At 40.1% G+C, this 23,853-nt stretch overlaps 1 protein-coding gene across 1 annotated transcript in view; it reads left to right on the top strand.

Annotated features, from left to right (window-relative positions):
• The window catches only part of AK5 (adenylate kinase 5), an 83,761-nt gene extending 61,322 nt beyond the window's left edge, over window positions 1-22,439 (top strand). The window contains exons 11-14 of the mRNA XM_063165881.1: window positions 7,790-7,953; window positions 8,943-9,059; window positions 12,846-13,007; window positions 21,051-22,439. Coding sequence (XP_063021951.1) covers window positions 7,790-7,953; window positions 8,943-9,059; window positions 12,846-13,007; window positions 21,051-21,158 — 551 coding nt within the window. The 3' untranslated portion in view covers window positions 21,159-22,439. The remainder of the gene's footprint in view (window positions 1-7,789; window positions 7,954-8,942; window positions 9,060-12,845; window positions 13,008-21,050) is intronic.
• The last annotated feature ends 1,414 nt before the right edge of the window (window positions 22,440-23,853 follow it).

Here is a 23,853-nt window from a genome sequence, read left to right as displayed (position 1 = left end):
ACCAGATACATGAGGGATTTTACATAAAACTATATCAATTTGTGCATTGTTTTTCCTGGGGAAAAAAAATTACAAAACTTCCAAAATTAATAAGTGAATGGAAGTTTTATTCAGAACCAGAACTCAAGAAGCATCAAAAAACATTCCAATACCTGCAGGCTGAGGGGGGTGATCCTTCCTCCCTATTCAGCACTGATGTGGATGCATCTGGAGCCCTGTGTCCAGTCTGGGCTCCCAGTACAAGAGAGAATGATTTACTGGAGTGTGGTGCAGGACCACAAAGATATTTGAGGAGTAGGAGCATCTTTCATTTGAGGAGAGGCTGAGAGAACTGGGACTGTTCAACCTGGAGAAGAGAAAGCTCCAGAGGATTTTACCATTAAGTATTAATAATTACCTGATGGGAGGGAATGAAGATGAGGGAGCCTGAATTTCTCAGCAGTGCCCAGTGACAGGGCAAGAGAAAATGGGACAACTTAAAATGCATTCAATTTCACCTGAACACAAACCCCACTTTTTTACTATGAGGGTAGTCAAACACTGGAACAAGTTGCCCAGAAACTGCAGAGCCTCCATGCTGACAGATGTTCAAACCCCAATCTGACAGAGTTCAGATCAACCTGCTGTGGCTGATCCCAGTGTAACACAGTTGATTGAATAAATGATTCCAAGAACTTCCTTGCAATCTAAAAGATTCTATTAAAAGAGTGTTCTCGTGTTGCAATTTTATCTCATGCTCTCTTATGCCAAATACAAGTTAACTCAATTTATTGCAACTCAATTTTTATGTGCTTGAAAAAGTAAAATGAGGTTACTGAAGAGTTCACTGGAGACTTTTTCTTAAAGGAAGGGTGCATAGAGCCTAATTTTCAGTCCTTTAAGCAAACTGTAATCTATGCTTACTGAAGTACACCTTTCCTGCTAGTCACTACAGTGAAAAATTTTAATTCTGTCTCACGTATCTTATTGAAAAAAAAAATAATTTTGGTTTGTACAAACAGATTTTTAAGAAAAAAATCAGAACACACTCAAGGAATTTTGCCTCTGAAATTGTCCGTGGCAAAGCATATTTTTCATTTGCCTCTGGGAAAGTTTTTATTTTACAGGAAGTGATTTCAAATTTTCATTTATAATTTTTTATAGGACATCCAGTAGGCATCTTGCAGCTTAAAATTGAAATCACACCTTTTTCCTAGTTATTCGTGCTCTGATTTTCTAGTAAATACTTTCTGGGAGCAGAGATAAATTGTGCCTTAATCAAAACTCAGTTTTCTTTGTGAAAAAGGTTATTATGAAAAGTTTTACTGAGTCCAAATATGGGTTAATTTTCAAAAAATTATCTAGAATGATTTATTCTTTTTCCCAAAATACCTCCATCTCCACTCCCATCCTTGCACCCCTGAAAAAGTTTCTTAAAGTCATATGAGAAGAGTGAGAGGTTTTTTGTGGGTTTGTTGGGGTGTTTTGAACAAAATGAGAGCCCCATGGCTGCTCATTTGTCTGCAAAATCTTGACTTTATTCCACTTAGGTAGTGAAAATAAATGGCATTCCCAGAGACAGAATTCTTGCAGCAGATAAGTTGGAGTGGCCACAGCTCTTTTGCCTTGAGTCCTTTTCAGGCAGGTAAATCTGCAGGGATCCCCTGATGATCCACAGGCACTGCAGCTTTAGCTTTGTACACACTGCTCACATGCACACGTTTCTGCAGGCAGGAAATGTCAGTCAAGAGCTGAAATCTGATCATTTGGAATGGCACAACAGTGAAAGAAAAACATGAAGAAATCTCAAAGAAGCGGAACAAAACTGTTGGGGATGGGGAAAAGTTTAAAAAGCCCAAAATGTCAGTGGTTAAAGTGCTCTGCTGCAGTGAGCAGTGCTGGAGATGTTCAGTTTATGATACCCTGACGAGAGAGGGAGCAGAGAAGTTGGGTCAGAGCAGGCTGCTGTGGGATACTGGAATGGGAAAAACTGCCTTGGGCTCAGGTGTCTTTAAGGATGTTGACTCATTACACAGGTGTGCATTATTTCATGAGGAAATAATAAGATGCTTATAAAGGTGTTTTGAAGCTAGAATTTTCAACATGTACATTTGAAGAAGTTTACAAACAAATCAAAATGAATGCACCATCTGCCATACCTGACAAACAGAGATACTGTTTATGACAAAGGGAAAGGAACAGGCAGTTTCCTCTCCCACTAATTACCCTTGAAAATTTTCCAAAAAGGGAAAGAAAAAGAAATCATCTAATTAGCAAAAGTTTACATTAGAGCTAATGTAGGAATTAATTGGAATAACAGTCAAGCTGGATTAATTAAGAAACAATGTTAATGTTCTATCCATATTGTAAAGCAGAGAAAGAGTACCAGCAAGTAAAAAATATAAGAGAAAACAGCAGGATAATGAAAGAGGAAAAACAAAGATAAATTTGGCCAGCAAAGTAAAATTCAAAGAAAAAAAATATAAAGAGGCACAAAGATAAAATTGGATGATGCTCTAATAAATATTCAAAACTTAAGTAATCTTTGCCAGTCATTAAAAGACAAACAAAAAAAAAAAAAAAAAAAAACCAAACAAAAAACCCTATGCCATCATGAATGTTGAATGATCTTCTAATTCTTAACTACGGCAATATTCCATATTGCATCCACAGAAGTGTCATACATGGCACAGTTTCTGGGAGCATTCCCCCTCCCTGGCCTCTGCAGCAGCTTCACAAAACAGTTGGCTTCAGCTGAGGCTGCAAGTAAAACCGGAGGTTCAGGAATCTTTCTGCGCTTTGGATCAGAAACAAACTCCCCGCTGACTTGTAAATGAGGTGTTTAAAGCTTCGCTAATGTAGCCACTCTCCTCTACAGAATCTTTGTTATATTCTTGCTGATGATCTAAAGCTGTTAATTGTTTAAACCCAGTGTAAGAACGACCAGCTTTTTAGCTGACACTGAAGATACTCTCACCTCTTCCACCTAGAAGTAGACATTATCAGCTGCAGGCAGGAGCTTGCACACACACCAAAATTCAACAAGTAAAAATATCACAAAACTCAAACTCTTTATTCGTCCCAGGTATGTCAGACCTTGAATGACACTACCTAATTCAATTTATCATTAATTTAGGCCTGCTTTGACTATAAGGTTTAACCAGATGAGGTCCCTTCCAATGTAAATTATGCTACAATACCTGCAATCAAAAGCTGAGAATGAACAATACTGATAATTAAGCCCCCAATCAGTCCAAGCTAACTGTGGATGCTGTGCAAAGCTGATTTCCCTGATTTCCTGTGAAATAAACTTCACATTTTCTTTAAGAAGGATGAAAACTCAGTGATGTCCCAGGATATTGCATCACTCTGCCAACATGCACAACATGTAGTTTTCTAATTAAAATAATTTCTCAGAAAAAAGAAATACAAAGAAAGTGTTGAGGCCTTTTTTGTTGTTGTTGTTAAGTAATAGCACAATTCCTGTATGGTTTCACTTAGACTGAAATAATTTGTGAACAGCAGATGAGGTGCTATTGAGAAGCCTTCAAATACCATATTCTGAAGTTAAGGCTTATTTTTACTTGTCTATAAAATCCAAGCAGCATTGGTAAAACTGCCAAAACTGATCAAGTAGTCCAAAATTTTTGCTTGAATTTAGAGATAGACTGACTGGGGTTATTTTGGTTTCAATTCAGACTTCTGAGGCTCTCTTGTGCAGCTAGATTTCCCCTGTAGGCACTTCTCCCTGATACAGGGATGATGCTCATTATGATAACAAGGTCTTGAAATTGAAACATTTGAAACTAAATAGTGGGACTGTCTTGTAAATCCTACTGCTGGCTTTTTATATAAATACTCCTGATATTTTGGTATATAATAAACTTGTAAGATTTAAAATAGAGGCATCTCAGTCTGTCTGCATGGCACTTTTGCTCTGTCAGTGTTTCTGGCAGCAAGGCTGGCCCATGCACTGCTCACATCGTGTGTTCCTGGCCATGCTCATTCACAGCAGCAGTCCCAGCTCCCTCTGCCATCATTCATTCTCTGCTGGTGACGCTGTGCTCTGGGTCAGAGCTGTTCATTTCTGTCACATGCCCAGGCTGCTCAGCCTTCCCACTCCGGGGGACATTGGGGCAGGAGGGAGGAGAGCTGACACCTTTGATCCAGGGCTGACTGCAGCTGAACACCCTGAAGTGCTGCTTGGGCAATTGGCTGTTACCACACTCATTTAGACACTCTTTTTCTCTCCTTGAAGGACTCTCTGTGAAGCATTTCTGCACTCAATAATTTAAAAAGTAACCACCTAAGTCAGCAGTGCTGCCAGAAAGTTATTTACCATGAGATCCCCTCTCACAGGCCGATGAATCAACATAATGGAAGGGAATGTTGCTCTAAGGGATTGCATAGACCTTTTAATCTGGCCTTGTCTGCAGAAAAGCAATATAGAGAGCTGCATTTAATTTCTGTGTTAGTCCTCTGGTTCCATGTTCTTGCTTACCATTTGTATCAAAAAGCACAAAGGGACACTCAAAGAGTTCTGTTTCCAAGAATAACCTCACTGATTAATACAATGTTCTTAATTTCTTTACCTGCAATTTTTGGATTTTTATTAAGTTACCAAGTGAGCTTTAAAGCAAGGTCCACTGCACTGAGCAATACTAGGAAAATACAAAAGCATGCTAATATTGAAGAACTGCTGGTAGTTCTATATTGTCCTACAGGTCACATCACACTCCTAGTTCCTCTGGCTGTTTGCTAGGCTTTAGCTTTTGCTCTGCATAACATATATAGAAATCAGAAAACAACATGATTAATCTGAATAACAAGTTACCATGAACCTACAGGTTTTTTTCCCAAGTATACGTAGGCAGATCACAAGATGACAGCATAGAGAAAAAATAACAGTGTTCACAAAGAATCTTACGCCTTCACAACAAAAGTGGGGATATATTTTTCTGCTAACAATTGAGCCATTGGGAAAACTCGATTGCCTTTTTCAATGCCTCAAATATTTTCCATATGAAAAACACTGTAACAAGTTGCAGTGAAGTCTTAACTGAAAAAATCTTTTCACTAGCCTTTGTCACGTTTCATATGCAGCTGTTATTCCAGATAAACTTCCTTCACATTATTTTTTTTCTTTAGAAAAAATGAATAGATTTAAGAAGAATATCCACTAAAAGAACAGGTACCATTTTTGTAGCACCACAAATTCACTGTGAGCTTCATGGCTGCAGGATTAATTTGCTGTTAAAGCTGCTTATGTAGCAGTGTTTTAAGAATGTAATCTGAGCAAGAAGGCAACACCTAATTAGTAAGAAAATGCACTATCACATCTTTTCTCACCTGAATAGCTCTATTCCAGTCACACTAAGGAACTTCAGAGGGAGACAAGGTAATACTTTCATTTCAGACTTGTAAATTAATACTGATGTAAAGGCCAAGTTGTGTTCAGCCCACAATGCTGAACTTCCTGGGGAATTCAGTCTCTTCTCAGATCATGCCAAGCAAGAACTGTGGTCTCTTTCATGGATAAGAAAGCACAAGACTTGATAAAGTGGGTTGTGTGCATTTGTCAAGCAGTGGGATGCTCTGCTACTCATGAGATGAATCTAAATTAATACCAGTGGCCATAAAAACTACCAATTTTAGCACATAACTTAATCAAATATGTTTTTACTCTTTAAAGAGCTCAGCATGTTTATCTCTGCTTTGTTTGAACTCTTCTATTAAAAATGGCCATTTTAATTAATGTTTTGAAGGAACACTCATTGTGGTGTATGCCCTGCATATTGTGCCACTCTGACAATGTTCTCTTTTAAAATTCTAACACACAAAGGTATTAGAAGCACATCAAATTTTCTGAATATTTACCTGCTAAAAACCAAAAAATGTCCTTGTATTGATAAGAGATTTAGTAATTTTGTGTATGAGTAGAAATTATGAAACTTCTCATTGGGCTCTGCATTCAGAAGAGAAACAGTTATACAGGGAAAAGAATACAATAATCTTTATAGCTGGGGTTTTTTAACACTGCATATATACACCAAATAAATAGAATTAAATTACTCCACTGTTAGCATACTCAAGGCCAGAAGACAAAATGTGTGAACAAACTTCCTTAGCTAAAAAAGCCCAAACCAGGCCAGAAATACTATTAATTGCTACTCTGATATTTAAGGGATTCATTACTAGTAATTTGCCTGTAATTTTGTTACATCTGTTTCTTTATAGCCACTCCTATTTTTTCCTTGTTTTCTTTCAACTAGTGTTTTTAGAAAACAATAATGTTCTTCAGATTATGGCAACAGAAAAACAAGATGCAACCCACATTGGCCAGAAGATAAGCCTGCAACAAAGATAGTTGTAGAAAAATTATAGCACAGGTGTGATTCTCACACCACAGGCTGCTTATTCTCCTTGTGAAGCTGAAGTAAAAAACTGCACATCACAGAACACAAACCCCTTCCTTTGATGCTACTCCTTTGTGACCCAATTTTTAGTCTCAGCTACAGTCTCTGAAAATTATATGCTCAGAGCAATTATTTCTTACATTGAATGCAAAAGTTAGAAGAAAGTTCAAGTGAGGCAAGAGACGGTGCTAAAATCGTTCCATTGTGAATGTGTTATTCCTATATTTGTTTGTGGAAGGATAAGGAAACAGGAAAGCCTCATATTTTTTAGCATCTTAAATGCACAGAGCACAGCTGTGTAGCCCTACCTGCAAGACCCAGCAGTTGATAAATAACACAGGTCACCTGCTGAAAAAACTCTACTGAAAAGAGTTTGAGCATTGTCTCCCTCCAAGGCTGTAATTACCTTCTACTGCAGTAAATCTTCTGAACAGATCCATCAGAGGCTGCAGAATTGCTGCTACAGCAGGGAGGGTTTCTCCACAAACTCCCAGCAGGAATTGGCCTTCCTGCCCGCCATGCCCTGGCACCGCCATGGCGCCTCAGGGCCGCACCTCAGCTGTGCCGGCGGCGCTGATGGCACCGCGCTGGGACACCTGGCAAGTGGCTTCCAGAAGGTTCCGTGGGCTGTCTCTCTCTCCAGCCAGGCAGAGGTGGCTGCAATGCCTCAGCAGGAGCCTGAAGAGAGAGACCTTCCATGCCATGGACTTCCACGCCATGGCTTCCGTGCCGCGGCCTTGGGGCGGAGGGAGAAGCGGCCGCCTGCATGGAGGAGCTGGGCCCGACAGCGCCTGCACCTGCAGGGCGGCACAGGCAGAGCTCTGGCTCTGAGCTGGAGGCTGCTGGCTGGCCAAGGGAAGCAGGAGGCTGGAGGAGCCATTCCTGCCAGGAGGACACCCCCAGCATTCCCGGGTCAGTGCCCTTCCCCTCCTGGTGCTCTCTCCCACAGCTCCTGTGGGCAGGTGCAGGTGGCCGCTCGTCGTTATTCCCCTCACGGGGCTGCAGTGAACATTACTTGCTACGATTTGTTGCAGCTGTCAAACTGAACTAGTGCAGAGTGAAATGCCCTTTTCCACAGGCTCTTTCATGGTTTTCCTTTACATGCTAATGGTGTTTTAGGAACAGGTTCTCCTCTGTTAGAGATTTCACACTGTTGTGACTCCTTCAACTTCAACACATTTTTGAGTCAGCACTGTAGCTGTATCAGAAAGGTACACTGAAGCTGTATCATATGTATATGACTTGTTCTACTGTAGACAATTTCTCTACAAAAAAAAAATTTAAAAATTGCAAAACAGTGTCATCAATTTCCTCCCATTTTCTTGGTGGGTATAGTTTGAAAATTGCGACATCTTTGTTCTTTTCTAATTCTAGGTATTTTTTCCCTCACATAGGTGGGCCTGACTCTGGCAAAAGTAGCCAATGTGAACAGTTAGCCAAGAAATATGGATTTACTCACCTGTCGACTAGTGACCTTCTCCAAAATGAATTATTGTCATTATCAGAGAGAAGTAAATTGATCAAAGACATTGTGGAATGTGGTGAACCTGTGCCTGGCGTGAGTGATGGTTTTATTTGGGGTTCTAATGGTTAAACAAAGGCAGTGGTAGGTACATTGTCTAAACCAGTGAAATAGATACTGGAGCTGATGGTTCCCATTTCAGTAAAATTAATCTCTAACCTCAGGGAGACATTTCCTCTTTGCCAAATCCATGGCACTTGTTTCCCTTTTCAGTGCCAGTATTTCTTTATGTTTCACATAGGCAATAAATCAGACATGAAATACAGTGAGACAGATGCATTGCAAAATGTAAGTGTAAGTACAGGAAACAGAAACTTTATGTCCTTTTTATAGCGTTACATTTCAGATTCAGAGCTGGTCCTCCTGGCAGCTATTTTAAATTACAGTACCTGCAGCAGTTCCCTGCAGAGCTGGCTGACATCCCAGAGTAGCTGGACTGCAGCTTAATGGAAATTGTGAAGGCAGAGGGTGTTGTTCTCAGCTGGACCTGGCTTTCACATGGCAGGTCCACAGTCCCAGCTCTTGGTGGGTATTCAGCAACTGCAGCTAGGTCAGAGGATGTGTTTGTTAATGAAAGATACTGGGAAATTTTGCTCAGGGGAAACTAAAAGCTGTGCTCAGGCTTGATTTTGATTGCTTTACTCTTCAGTGTGTTTGGTCAGATGGGGTCACTTTCCATGTAATGTAATTACACCAGTGACATAGCAAAATGCAATCAGATTGGAAAATGCTGCAGCGGTACTCTAGAGTTTCACAGGTATTAACATTCATTTTGAAACTATGAAATATTCTGACCTATCTGGAAGGTATTTTGGGAAATCTTGGGTGGATTGCAACATCAGATTTGTGTGGCATAGCCTGTCCTGAGAGAATAAAAAGCAGGGTGCCCTGCTACCTGCAGACAAGAAAAACACCTGCATTCACAGAGCCATTTTCAAGGGTATAGGACTAAAGTCAGTGCAACAAACAAAGGTATCAATCTCTCTTTTTAATTAACCAACTAATTCCCTCTCTTTCCTATACAGGGTATTGTTCTGGAGCTACTGAAGGAAGCCATGGTTTCCAAGCTAGGGGACACAAAAGGATTTCTGATTGATGGGTATCCCCAAGAGCTGAAAGATGCAGAAGAGTTTGAGAGCAAGGTGACCATACAACTGTAATGCTGCTGTAACTCCTGTAATTCTGGTACTGCTTCAGTCCCTCTCTTCAGCTGATTGCAGCAGGGACGTGTAAAAAGCCAATCCAGGAGAGCTGTGCTGCTGATCACTGAAATTTTGGCACCCCATCAGTATAGCAAATCTGGCTGTTGCTCTTACTTACAAAGAATCTAGAATACAAGGAGAAGTAAAGTGATTTTATCTAAATTTAATATAAACCAGAAACAATCCACATTTAGGGGAAAACATCATTTTAGAACCAGTTTTCTGGTTCTAGTGGATAGTGCTGTACTTCTGATGAAAATCTGATGCACAATCATAAAAGTATGTATCTTCACAGTTAATATTTATTACCAGTAAGCCAGCTCTGCTAAAGCTTGCTGTCACTTGCAGCAGCCAAACCCAGATTTAATTTTTGTGGTGGGTAACAGGTGGCACAGCCATAAAAAGAGCGTTCTGCAAGTGCCTGCGTGGCAGCTCCGAGAGCTCTCGATTTCCCCAGTATGTGCTGAGACCTCGTGAGAAGCCTCAGCCGTGCATTTCTCAGCCTGCAGGAAATACTCTGTCTGAGCATGTGAATGAATCTGCCAGGGCTTGGGAGAAAAGAAGCGGTGAATTAGGGATAATAGTTAGTATATGTTACATCACATTACACTCCAAAAATGTCCTAAACAAGTTTATAAGGTAATAAAACTTTATTACCTTATAAAACAGTGAATCCCCTCTTTTCTCACTGAGCCTTTAGCTGCTTTATTTATTTAGTTGATTACCATAAAAGCCTAGCAAGATTTAGGCATCTGAAGCCAGAAAAAGTAATGAGCAATGAGATTTGCCATAGAAGTCATTCACAGAAATGTTGACTTACTAGTCCCTTTAATAAAATGCTGTAGACTATTAAAAAGATGCTGGAGATTTCTCTTGTTTTGTGTCTAAGGAGGAACTATTTCAGCAGTGCTGTTTCTCTGGCAGGCATACATGTTGGTGTCCTGTGGACACTCCTCTATATTATGAAGTGGGGTTTAGAGATTGGGGTGTCCTGCACTGAGGTATTGCAGGCAAGTAAGTCCTAATGCATCCCAGGCTGAAGCAGAGCTCCTTAAGTTCCCCGAAAGCAGCAAAAGATGCTGGACTGCATTTGGCATTTGGAGTAAAAGACAAGGACTTCAAGTGACTGTTTTGAAGCCTTGTATCCACTTTCCAGAGGCTGGCGGTGAGCTGCTCAGTAAAACTGTGAAGTTTTTTACAATGAGTCGTTTTTGAGATAATGCTTTGCAGTTCTTTCCAAAGGGTGATGAGAAGTTCTTAAATTATAACTGAATGAAAAGAGGTGCACATCAGGCCTTACTAATTATTGGCAGCAAAGTACAGATGAATAGTGTTACATATCTACATTATATGTGAAAAGCTTTATAATTGTTAACAAAGACCTGTTCTATTTAGAAGACATCAAGAATAATGCTTGTGTTTCAGAGCTTGACTCATAAACAGAATGAGCTATGTAGAAACAGCTGATTCTCCAGCCAGTTTTACCCAATTCCCGTCTATGATGCAATTGTATTTTTACTCAGCCATAATTCTACAGAAGCACAAAATTCTGTTCCCTCCTCAGTTTTTCTACAAAATGAAAAAACATTTTAAAATTATATATTCCACAACACTAGGTGGGAAGTACCCAGTGAGACAGAGTAAAACCCAAAAACTATTAGACTTGTTTGGTTTGTATTATTTAAGCTAAATTGTGTCAGGAAAATCATAATTTTTTAAAAAGTGGCAAAAATTGGTGCGATACTGGATAAGGGCATTAGTTTCACTCTTTGTGGGTTTGTTTGGAAGAAAGATATTTCTGTAATGGTTTGAATTCCAGATAGCAATACTGAAACTTCTAAGAAAACCATGTACATTTTTCAAAAGCAAATCAGACTGAGTGTATCAAGCAAGAAGCTATTATCTGATCCTATCAGTCAGTGGAGTCCTTCATATCCTCCTTGTAAGGTGACAATACAACTGATAAAAGGTATTCTTTCCCATTTATTCTATTATAATTTAGAACAGACCATGGAATTCCTCATGTAAAACTGGGAGGAAATAACTTCTCACCATCCTAATCCAGTTATACAAAAAGGGCATTTGTTTAAATCATTGATTAAGCCCACATCTTTTTTTTTTTAAATTCTCTATATCTCTTGCACTATTAAAACTGCCTTGTTGGCTTTTTTAATCCCCAAACTCAGTGCTGCTACAGCTAATTGCATTAATGTTTTCTGTGTGGAAAAAATGGGTAGATAAAAGCCTGTTATTGAACTGTCTGACATAATCCCTTGGCTTCAGCTTCTCCTAGAAAGTCATTAAGGGTAGTAGAAAGGTCAACACAATCCAGATATCCTCAGTCAAATGCAGAAGCCCTGACATGAAATATTTACCTTTAGAATATTTCTTCCTTTGGGGGCTGTCAACAAAGATAACAATGACAATTTCCATATATCAGTCATTTAGACTTTCTTTACTGTAGCCATGGTAAAAATATGATTTTGTAATTGTCACTAGTGTTAAGTAATCTTTTTCCAAAACTTCTCACTTTTTCCTAAAAAAGTGTTTTCCAGATCCCTGCTGGAAAGGGAAGGAATGAGAAAAAGACTGAGCATGTCATTGAAGGATTAAATACATAATGGCATGGAAAAATAAACTTGTTTTCCCCACTGATCCTGTAACACCTTTATTTTGCTTGAGACGGTGGAATTTATGGCTTTGGACTCAGCCCAGCAGGTTTTGCTCATACAAAATCTTGTGTCAGAGAGTTCTGTGCCTGAGCAGGGTGCATGGCACTGCATTCCAAGATTTATGCAAAATGATATACATAATTTTGAGTATTTCAGGGAGAGAACGATGAGGATTTGTGTTTAGAACTTTTGGCTCTCTCCTGAAATACCATAAAGAACATTTTGCTCCTTCTTGCCATTTCTTTTTTCCCCATAATATACTGCAATATCTATGATCAAATGTAGAAAGAGACGATTATTTATGACCTTTTCCAGGCCTAAGAATCAAAATAAATAAATCTGTATTTATTTTTATTAAAGGACAGACTCTCCCTCATGACTAGTTTGGCACTAGCCAAACAGCATTAAATGACCAGCTTCCCACAGAATTTGGAAATCACTTGCCAATTTGAAAATGCAGAGAAATGTATCACATCCCTCCTTTGCAGCATGGGGAGGAATGGTGTGGGTACACTGCAAACAAGGACATAAAATACTGTGTGACATAAAGTAATCCACAGGATGTATTCCTGTGAATATTTGATGGTGTCCCTGAGCCTGTTGTTACTCATTTCCATCTCAAGTGGGTACACTTTTATGTGAACATTTCCTGCTACTGCATCTTGAAATACTAAGCTAAGTTTACCACTCCCTTTTCACACATTGAACAACAAAAAGGCTACAAATATAACTGAGTCAAGTGTTGCATAAGTCCTGTACTGTTTGCATCCAGCAAATAATGAACTGACACTCTTGAGTCCAAGCAGCCAGAATTTGTCAGATCCCATCTCTGTCTCTCTGTGCAGAGTCCAGGCAAGCACAGCCTTGCTTGCTCCTCAGTGCTGGCATCCCTTAGTGCTGCCACAGTGAGGGGTGGTTGTTGATAAACATCATTTCCCCATAGACAAATACTATTTGCTCACAAATTCCTTGGTGACTGTTTTGGTGTTTTCCAAACAAAATCTCTTTTGCTGGGCCAGTGCTTTGAATGTTTGTTGTTTTCCTTGGTGTCTAGATTGGGGAACCAAAGCTCGTGCTCTGCCTGGACTGTTCTGCAGAAACCATGAGCAGCCAGAGCTCTGAGAACACTGGAACCACTGAGGACAGGATTGAAAGCTACTATCAAGCATCAAACCCTCTGATTGCATACTATGAAAGCAGGACACAGTTATGCAAGGTAAATACTTGACCTTTTTAATTAAATTATTGCTTTTTACTTCAATTATATTAGCAGTATTTGGAAAACACTGACATGTCACCATTTATGAACTGTTCCCACACTTTTCAGTTGTTCTCGTTTTATAATTCCCTGGTTTGTTTGCAACTTCTGCAAACTTGTGAGTTCCACAGTACAGTTTGAAAGAACAAAACCCCAGATTTATCCTTAGTCAGAGAACATATCCTGAATCAATAACTCATCTGTGTAGAATCGCTTATTTAAAATAAATTCTAGAAAGCTTTCCTTCAAGTATTAGGATGTATTACTATATAAGGGCTTTCAGAATTAGGATGAAAGATTATGTTAATCCAAAGCCCTTTAGTAAAATTTTCAAAACTGACAGTGTATATCCTGAAAGAAAACAGGCCTTCATACAAGAGAGATCTTTTTGCTGGAATAAATAACATAGTTATATTAATTTCAATGAATTGCCTCGGTTTGCACCTGCTCAGGATGTGATATTTTAAGCATTCTTTGTATTCTATATTCAATACTTCAAGAGAAGCAAGAAAAAGTGCACTAGCTGGCACATCTGTAGACCCATTTATATAGGATTTTGGGGTTTTTTCTTTCTTTGCTTCTCTGCTCTGTCATGGCAAACTGTCCCTTAGTTCAGCTGCAGAACGATCTAGTCCAACTGCTCTGTCTTGTCCTAAAAGAGAGAGAATCCAATAACAGTTTCTGGAAATATTATGGGATCTATTTTTTCTAAGGGCTGTAGCAAACATGAAAATCACCTGCCCCAAACTTTTCTCCTTTGCAAAGTCCCCAAAAGAGGAATGTGCAGCTAATTTATGCACCAATATCCTGACCTGAGGACAGGGTAAATGACACAATGCTGAGAAAAATAATACTCCGAGGAAGAGTTCTGATTTTTGGCCTTTCCTAACCCCAACAATAAGTGCACATAAGACAAAGCCTAAGTATCAGAAAAAAGTTCCTGCTTACTTTTCATCTTTAGGCTTACCAAGGATTATGTGGTTTATTTGTTTTTGCTTTGAGAAGCTATCTTGCCAAAATTGCAAGGATGTGCTAAGAATTCAGTACAATACACAATACAGCAACACAGCACAATGCCAAGGAAAACAGAGTTCTCTGTCTCACTATCCTATTTCAGGGAGTTGTGCCTACCACAGTGTTTCCCTTTCTGAAGCATCAGGGAAGTGACAGCCCCAAAATAATACTTTCACACAGATTTTGCAGTCATGGTCTACCTCATTTCACATGACATGCACTTTCTTTGCCCTTCCTTAATGCTTCTGCTGCAAGTTCCTGCTCTGTCCCCTACATAATGGCAAAGCATGCAGTCCTTTGTCCTTTCTTGAAAGTTAGTAGCTCATTAGCTCCTCAAGGAACCTGCCAAATCTGTGGGTCACAGCTGGATATGTGATTTGTCCTTGTACCATTAGTTTTGGGGAGGCTGATATTGTGTGTTTGCATATTAAAAAATACCTGTGCTTTGCTGTGTCTACGCTGCTTTTACTCACAGTGTCTGTACATTGTCTGAACTTGCTTCTGGTGAATGTGGTGCTTACCATATATCCATCTTCCAGGTGGAGCCATTGAGTATGAATGCTCTGTAAAATCAGCTTTGTAAACATTATTGTGGGAAATGTCTTTTAAAACTATTTTAGTGGTGAATACATTTAAGCTGCATGTGTTGAAGAAAGCAGAGTCAAGGGGAAGCTTGCAATTCCCAGGGCATGGGGTTGGTTTCTTATTTATAGAAACAGATTTTACACCCAGCCAAGCATTGACATTAGCAGCCACTCTGAATGTTCTCTGAATGATGAAAAGAAAATTCAGGTGGAAAGAAGAAAAACTAATAATAATAACTTCTGATCAAATATATCAAATATAACTTCTGACTGCTTTTTTTTTTTTTTTTTTTTTTTTTTTTTTTTTTTTTTTTTGGTGCAGACTAGGCTAAAATAGTCTTTGTTTGTTTTTTTTAAATTTGTAATATCATGCACGCAGAAGACTGAGACTTTACCTAGAGGCAGTCTAACGTGTTTAATATTTTTCTTTCCCATTTTAATTAAAACATCACATATTTTCAGTGCTGAGGATTTGTTCATTCCTAAGAGGGTTTATCACTCTCCAACACTGACCAAAGCTGGCTGAAGATGTTAGTGCTGCCATGGAGATGCTGCTGCTGCTATAACTCTGTTTCCTGAGAGAACTGTGTGTGTTTCCTATCCATTTCAGACAAAGTCACCAGTTAATTTACCAATGTTGATTTGAAAACCCCTTCAAATAAATTCTCATCTGCATTCCTGGATTTATTTTAAATCGCCCGTGGGCCTCATGTAACCACAGATCAGAGGCTAGTGTACTCTTTTCCTTAGGCAAACTGGTGGGATCCAAGAGCTCCAGGGAAGCAATGCCTTCATGAAGGTGCTATTTGGTGACCTAGATCAGTCTGTGATCCCAGGATAAGCAATGGCCAAAGCATCTAAAGAGAAGCACTGTTTAAGAGAGGAGGAGAAGAAGAGTCTTAAAGAGTCTTTGATTCCTGCCTAGGTTTGGTTTTTCAACAGAAGCAGCTCTCCAGTGAAAGGCCCACGTGAGCTTTATGTCCCTTGGAATTGCAGCAATGCACTTTCCTAAGCATGCAGAGGAGTGGGTGTTGAGATTCTAGAGGAATATTGGAGTCTAAATCCTGCTAACTTCCACAAAGATTTGGCATTAACCTTTTCTAGCCAGCTTACTGCAGTGTGTGGCTAAGGACCACTACATTCTAGGTATTAATTGTGTAAGTGATCATGTTTTATAGAGCTTGACTATAACACCCAGCTCCACCTGGCCACAGAAAAGAAAATCAGAAATAGACTTGTGTAACAAGAAAATGGGGTTGGCATATTGGTGTAATTTAATATCTCCAGTTTAAAATCTAAATTCAGGACTGGACAAAATTTCCCACAGACTGGGAACAGCACATGACAACAGTGGGATGTATTTAACTTGTCCTATCCACTCCAAAGGTTTTCAGGCTGATTAAATATGCAAATGTAAAATTCAGTCCTGGGCAGAAGGCCAGCCAAAGGTCTGGTGTGGGAATTAGATGTTGGCTGTGCACTGAGCAGAGGAGGAACTGATTTGTCACACCACATAAAGGTGCGGTGAGAGTACAGTGTCAAAGGAGCTTTCTTACTCTGTGCACTGGAACACAGAGTAAAAAATGCTTTACTCCATTTGGAACAGGCTTTAAGGCATGGTTGGATGGAGTCTGACAAACACAGTTTATACAGAAAAACTCAACTCTGACCTGGCTTGCTCATTGGGAATTCTCTCCCTGCTTTACTTGCACAGAAGAGACAAAGGTATATGGTTGTAACAGCATTCCCACTTTAATCCTCCAGGATTTTATAACTTTCCCCAACCTGGAGTGATTGTGCATAGGTGCATTCATAACTAATTAATATGATTTGTGAAAATGGAACATTTTTCCATTCTGCTGACCTCTGAACAAGAACAGTGACCTGGTGAAGCTGACAAAATATCGGGATTGTGTTGGAAAATTCCTTTTAGCCAAGATTCCCTCTTTGTGTTTCTGCTCAGCACTGGAGGCTTGAGGCATGCACGGACAGAGGGTGAAGGCTGGGGGTGCAGATGAAACACCTGTAAACCTGACAGGAATAAAGAACAGCAATCCTTCCAGCACCCTGCTGAGATGAAGAACTGTGTACATATTTGCAAGGGAAGATGAACTGACTGAAGAATGAAGGGCAAAGGCAACAGTGTCCTCACTTTTCTGCTGAGGCATTCAGTTTCTAAATTGTGTTCTGGAAGGTAAAGTAGTTGAGATTAACACATTAGAAATTTTTCAATTTTTTTTACATTTATGTTTTGGGGATTTAATATCCCATAATTTCTTTTGTAGCCAGTTCCAGAACACCCACCTAAGGAGCTGCACGTAGCTGCTTTTCATTAAAGACCTTGTACTGGAGATGCAAGGGCTGAAAGCACTGCTCTCTGAAACACTGCCTGCAAGCTGCCTGCTTCTGTGGGGATCAGGTGCTTCAGATAAACGGCATTAAATGAAATGAAATAAAATGCATTATAGTAGTAGTGAGCAGGTAGACACTGTTGGTTTTAAATCTATTTCTCAGTGAGTTCCAAGGCACCTGGACAGAAAAGTGCATCTGAAAACTTAGTAGACACCTACTTGTGTTTTGACATGGCAAAATGTAAATCCTTTTGAATATATGGCTCTCTCTCAACTGAGAAGAAAAGGAGGGGGGAAAAAGATTGTTTTTAATATCTGACTCATTCTTTAAAGCTTTTTTGAAGTGACAGTATGTAGGAGGGTAGTAAGTTAAAGAGAAGAGCAGTGCCTTGGTAGTCAAGCAAGACAGCCCTGATCCTACCTAAGCTAACATAAGACACCTGGTAGGTGTCTTACATACAAGTTTCCTATTCAAAGTCTGAGGAAAAGGGCATGATTATAACAAATAAGCCAAGCAGGGCAGAGCAGAGGATTAAGGGTGCCCAAAAAGCTTTGACTCTTTCAGATCACATGCTATGAAAACTTAGCCTACAAAATCCAACAGGAGTTCGTCTTTTCTGTGCTTATTTCCTTTCATTATTTTTTTTTTCTCAGTGCTGTTCTACTATTTCTTTCTAAAACCACTTGCAGTCACATTTTCCATAACCATTATCATGGAACATGTGACCATCCACCCTCTCCCGTTTTCCACTTGTGAGCCTTCCCTTGCTGATGCCATTCTGAGTGCCTGTGGGGAGGGGCGACCTCCCCCTTTCCAGGAGGGGTAATCAATGGTAATAGCGAGAGCAGTTATGTGGTTTATTCCATCTTTTGAAAGGTTCTCAGAGATCCATTAACCCCGATAGATAAGGATGTGGGGAACAAAGGCACAAGTGATTCTCTATTCCCCCCTTGGTGCTTTGTGGCCCATTAGATGAGAAACTGATCTAGAAAGATCCATCAGAAGCATTAGCAGGGGATCATGGATAAAAGAGCAGAAAATGCATGTCTAATATGAATAGGTCTAGGGCAGTGTGTGGATTTACATAGCTTGATCCATTGCTGTGAGAACCAGGTGCAGCACACTCTCAGAGATCTTCTAACACACTCTAGTGACACATAAATGTTAGTGACAACTCAGCTGAGTTGACTGACCTTCAGTAAGAGGCTTCCAAGTACTGAGTTCATTCCAGAATCTGTCCTCAGCCATCCTCTCTAGAGACACTCAGATTCTCCTCGGTGGCAGTATATGTTTAGAACTCTAAATTTCAAAACCTACAACAAAGGTGGATTTGTTGACAGAAAACTTAATTGGTTGATTTTAATGACAAAAGGAGCAATATTGTACTATAGGGATGGTTACTCCAGTAGTTTTTCATATGAGCTCATTAAATTTCTCTGTATTGGAAGTTACCAAAGGCCATAGCTGCATTTCAAAACTGTGGAAAACTGTATATGGATCTTGTTTTATGAGAAGTCAGCCTTAAATAGCCTTGAAAACATGTCTAATTTATGAGGTTTGTTAGAATCTGAGGAAGAGAAAGTCACAGTTTTTTCTCTGGAGCTGCTGAGAGTGTTGTTGAATTACTGTAGTACTAGATGTGAATTATTGGCACATTAAGTTAGTTTTGTGCCACAATGTTTAGTTAGTTTTATGAATTGGGCCTTTGTTATTTAGGAGGCCAGCATGGGAAGCACTGGGGCTGTCATTAGTCAGGCCTATCCATATTTTATTGTGCTGCCAGGAAGTCAGCATTCCAGCCCATCATAAAGGGTGGTGTTTCCATGCTTACAGAACTAATTCTTCATCACAACTCCCTAGATCTAGACATGAGTAGCAGTCCCAGTTCTAAAGAGGTCACCAAAAAGCCAGTGGCAATCAGCTGTGTTTGTAAGATTAGATCAGTTAGACAGTGCAGAAGTATTTATGAAATAAAAAGATAATAATAATATATATTAAGATGAGAGCTTTGAAATGGCTCTGGACTTCACCCTGCATGCAGTATATTTCCTGTGGGATAGCCATATGAAAATAGTTGTCTTGGCAGTTGAGACAGGCCAAACGAGGTGTTTGATAGCAGCTGAGATGGGAGTTGCTGGTTTTGCTTTAACTGGAGAAGGCAGACATTTGGTTCAGAATGGTTCATCACCCCCGTTTTCTCTTTGCTGCTAGTAAGTACCCCCCACCTCTAAACACTTCTGAAAGATGTGCAGCACCAGTACCAGCAGCACCAGTACCAGCAGCACCAGTACCAGTAGCACCAGTACCAGCACCATGAAGGGCAGTGAGGGGGCCAAGGGAGGTGGCCAGGGCACTGAGCACAGCGCAGCTCACACTGTCACACACCCCTGCAGTGATCCCAAAGGGAACAGGGCACTGAGCACAGCTCAGCTCACACTGTCACACACCCCTGCAGTGATCCCAAAGGGAACAGGGCACTGAGCACAGCGCAGCTCACACTGTCACACACCCCTGCAGTGATCCCAAAGGGAACAGGGCACTGAGCACAGCTCAGCTCACACTGTCACACACCCCTGCAGTGATCCCAAAGGGGACAGGCCCAGCTAGGCACGGCTCCTGAAGGCTGGCCTGGTTGGGTACCCAGTGCTGGAGTTCTGGCTGTGGAACAGGCTGGTGAGATGTGCCAGCACTTCCCACAGGGACTGAACTTCTCAGCATCTGCAGGTGCCACCAGGAGTGAAAGCCAAGGTCTGGAGAGTGCCTGCAGTCCCTGCTGGAGCTCTGCAAGGAGCAGCTGCTGACTCCCACACAAAACTCAGCACCAAGGGACTTAGATGTACATGGACTGCAGTCAGCTGTACAGGAGCTGGCTGCGAGACAACATCATATCTGAGCAGAATTTCTTGGCCAATTTAAAAATACATTTATTTGAACATGAAACTCCCTTAATTCTCCTGCAGACCAGAGATGGCAGAAAGTATTATGGGCAGGTATGTCCCCTTCAAACACTACAATTGTCTGGCTTTCTAGTCAGCAACTTGGAGATGAAAATGCAGTTCAGGAAAAGATCCTTTCACAAAGTTGTCATGGGTCCATTTAATCTTGTGCAAACTTCATGTCATGCATGCATGAAAGACTAAGCATGGAGAAGCAGAGAAGAATCTTGCTTTTGTGTAAAGACCAGATATGAGAAGGCATTTGAGGAAATGAATAATCAGCAGAAGCATCTGCATGGAGTACACAGCCAGTGTGCAAGCTGCTTCTGTCACTGCTGTGAGGGCTGAAGACAGCTCTCCTTCCTCAGGTGGCACAGCATGGGATGGACATGAAACTCCTTGCTCAGAACAGCTCAGTTCTGCCTCACGTTTTCCAGGGAACACAGACAAGTATTACTGGCTGCAAGTGCCATTCCTCTCTGCTGAAATGCAGCTCTCTCATCTTCAGCACAGGAGTGTAAATTCATCTTGTTTTTGTGAAATATAGTAATGAAAAATAGCTTGGTCAGTTAACTGAATCTTTGGGATGCTCAAGAAAAAAATTGCTTCAATGAAAGATGAGTTCTTATACCACAAAAGCAGTGCCCTTATAAAAGATAGGGGCAAAGGATGTCATAAAACCAGAACCAGTTCACCAAATACAAATGCACTGGAATTCATTGATTTGCTAAGTTACTGTGGAGTGGCCAAAACCCAGAGTGCTGTGCTGTGAGGTCCTTCAGAAGGACCTCACCAGGTTGGAGTGATGGGCAAAGAGCCCTTGGCATCTGTTCTGCACCAGGTGTAACTTCAATTTAAAACATGAATACCTGAAACTCCCTCACTTGACTGATGTACTTTGCTACAGACAATCCAGCCTGCAGAACCTTCTTACAGAATCTGTGGAAACAAAATCAGTAATCTGGTTTATTAAGCTGCTCCTCTACATTAGAATGCTTCTACCATGAAGCAGAACAACTTTCACTTTATATTAGACCAGTTTTTTATTGCAGTGTTTAGATTCTGAGATAACTCTATGTAGCTTAATCAAAACTGTTGTTTTTTGTGCTTCACAGGTTGATGCAGAAGGAACACAGGAGGATGTTTTCCTGGAAATCTGCAAGACAATTGACTCGTTTCTGAAAAAGGAAGAGGCAGCATTTTTTTCACCAGAAATGCAGTAATGGTGTGTAAGGTGTGTACCCAGCCTTGCCCACGTGCACCCCACAGCCATGATTTGCTGGTCAAAGCAGAGCTGCTTCCTTGAGAGGTATCTGGAATTTGTGCACGTGGCATGTTACCCTAGATGAAATCTTAGTTCTGAAAGTACACCCAACAGAAAGTGGTCTGAATGCTAAGCCCACTCTGAGAACTGTATTTTGATTTCTTGGGTGTTTGCTCTTCATGGGTTAAAAGCAGCAAGGTGAGCAGCAGCTCTGGTTTTGTGTTTCATGGTCACACACATTCCATGGGAAAGGGGCAGTGCCTGGCCAGCAGGGAGCTCCCCACCCACCCCAGTCACTGTCCACCAGACTGACAGTAGGGTTATTGCACACGAGTTTCCCATTGATTATTATTTTTTTATTAACAGTATTAATTTTTGTGGTATCACTTAGCTTGTTCTTGGGCTTTAGTGCCTGAAACCTGTTCTCTGTAACATGCAGCTCTAAGGGAGCTGGAATTACTCAAGCTACAAGTTAAAATAACCTTTTCTCACATGCCCAGAACACTGTTGCAAGGAGAAAAATTCACTGAAGATACAGCTGAATGTTGTGGAAGTCTGTCAACCCATTATTGGGAAGCAGACACCATTTTTGAGACAGTCTTGTCTTCTGCTGGGAATGTTATGATTTTGTACCTGACTTCCCAGTTTTGTGAGCTGAGAATGATTATTGTATTGTATAGTTAAATGTGCAGTCCAGTAATGATCCATATTAACAGCACTTGTGCTATAGCTATTAAAGTCCATATGTAAAGTTGGTTATGAGCCAGAACATCTCATGTCATCTCTAAATTTCACTTTGGAAGTATTTCAAATGCAAAATTCAGATCATCATCTGTTGTCTTGTACTGGCATTGCCAAAACTTGGGAAGGTGTGGTGGGGTGGGAAACCAAAAAAATAGGAAAATGTCAGGGATTATTTAATTCATATTGCTTGCACCTTTAGTAAGCCATTTATCTGTAATCTGCAAAAAAGTCTGTAAAAGTGCCATTGTATTTCTGTTAGGTTAACTAAAATATTGTGGAGTTTCTTTGGTATACTGACACCTAAATAAAAGCTTGTTTGACATTGCTGTAAAGTAACTGCATCCTCTTACTGGAACTACTGGATGAATTTACAGTGAAAGTGGGTTGCATGATTGCTTGTGCTGTCAAAGGTGTACTTTATGCAGCAGATTTGCATTTTTAAAGTTACCTTTCTTGTAATGAAGACATAATACAAATAAAACATGTACAAAAATGAGGAGTAATGATTTCTGTTACAGTATATGTGGGTTTAATCCTTTTCAAAGCACAGTACATGACTTGAAAATATAGCTCAAATCAGCATGCTTACAGAGTATGTCCTTTTTCCAACCAGGGCAGATTCTTCTGTTTCCTTTTCTTCCTTAGCATTTGCCCTGTAGATGCCAATTCAATTATTTTTTTAGGGTCTGTTTTACGTTTTGTTCTTATCCTTCAAACCATGGATGTTCCTTCTTTCCTGGGTGCTTCTATAGCCTACATTTACCTCTGGTGCTCTGGAAGTGCTTCTCCAGCTCCAGCCAGTGCCATTGAGCAGCAGCAGCAGCAGTGCCTGCAGTACCACAGCAGCTCCCCAGGGCAGCTCTGCCCACACCAGCCCCGTGCACCACCAGCTGCTGCTGCTGCTTTTTAAAAGTAGAACACTCTGCAGTTACCACAAAGTTGCAAATTCATCTGGGTAGGTTTTCTGGAGTATTTTCTATGATATTTAATTACAGTAGAAGTTATAAAGTGTGAAGTCTCACACTTGTGCAGGATGGGAACAAAGGCAACAATCAGCTGCTATTTTGTTGGGGTTTTTAAAATCGAATTACAAAAATTATTATCCATACACTTTCAATTTAATTTTTCTTTCTGCTTCTTCTGTCTTTTCTGTGTAAAAAACCAAAAAAATCCCATGCTTGATTTGGTGTTATGTGCATTAGATACCTATTTGCATACGTTCATAATGTATGCAGGAACAATAGCTGCATATGCATGCATAGGGAAACATTAATATTTATACATATTCAATAAAACAGGACTTATCCAAGACACTCTTGAGTGATTCAGACTTGAAATTATCCTTTAGCTTCCAACTTTGTTCCAAGGATACCAAGATCTTTTGTTCTTTCCAAGCTATCCTAACCTGATGACTGAGTATTTTCGCTAATTTACTTTTCTTATTTTATTCCCATAATTTTTTCAGGATACAAACAGAAAATTAATGTTACCACAGATCCTCTTCCTGATAATATACCTTCACCAACTCTAGTTTCCTATAAAGACCATGAATGATGTGGAAAGCATATTTTCATGGTCTTAGAAAGCCTCTCAGAGCAGTATCTTTTCCAATTAAAACTAAAATACATCACGGGAGTTTTGTGTTGTGTTTTTTAAGGTATATTAAATTTATCTAAGTATACGAGATACGTGAGATACTCTTACATATGATACTTGCTCAGTGTTTAAGTAACTGTACTGTATTACTTTCTAAATAGATTAAATGCCTACATTCTTTCTTCTGAAGCAAAAAATAGCTACACCTAGTTACTGCAAAAATACTGATCAATTTATAATTAAAGTTACTAGGTGCAGCCAGCCAATTATCCTTCCTATTGCCATCTTTTGAAGTCAAATTAGTTTGTTTTCTA

Source organism: Melospiza melodia, chromosome 11 (assembly GCF_035770615.1).
Source record: "Melospiza melodia melodia isolate bMelMel2 chromosome 11, bMelMel2.pri, whole genome shotgun sequence".
NCBI classification, from domain to species: Eukaryota; Metazoa; Chordata; class Aves; order Passeriformes; family Passerellidae; genus Melospiza; species Melospiza melodia.
This window is presented reverse-complemented; position numbering and strand designations above follow the sequence as displayed.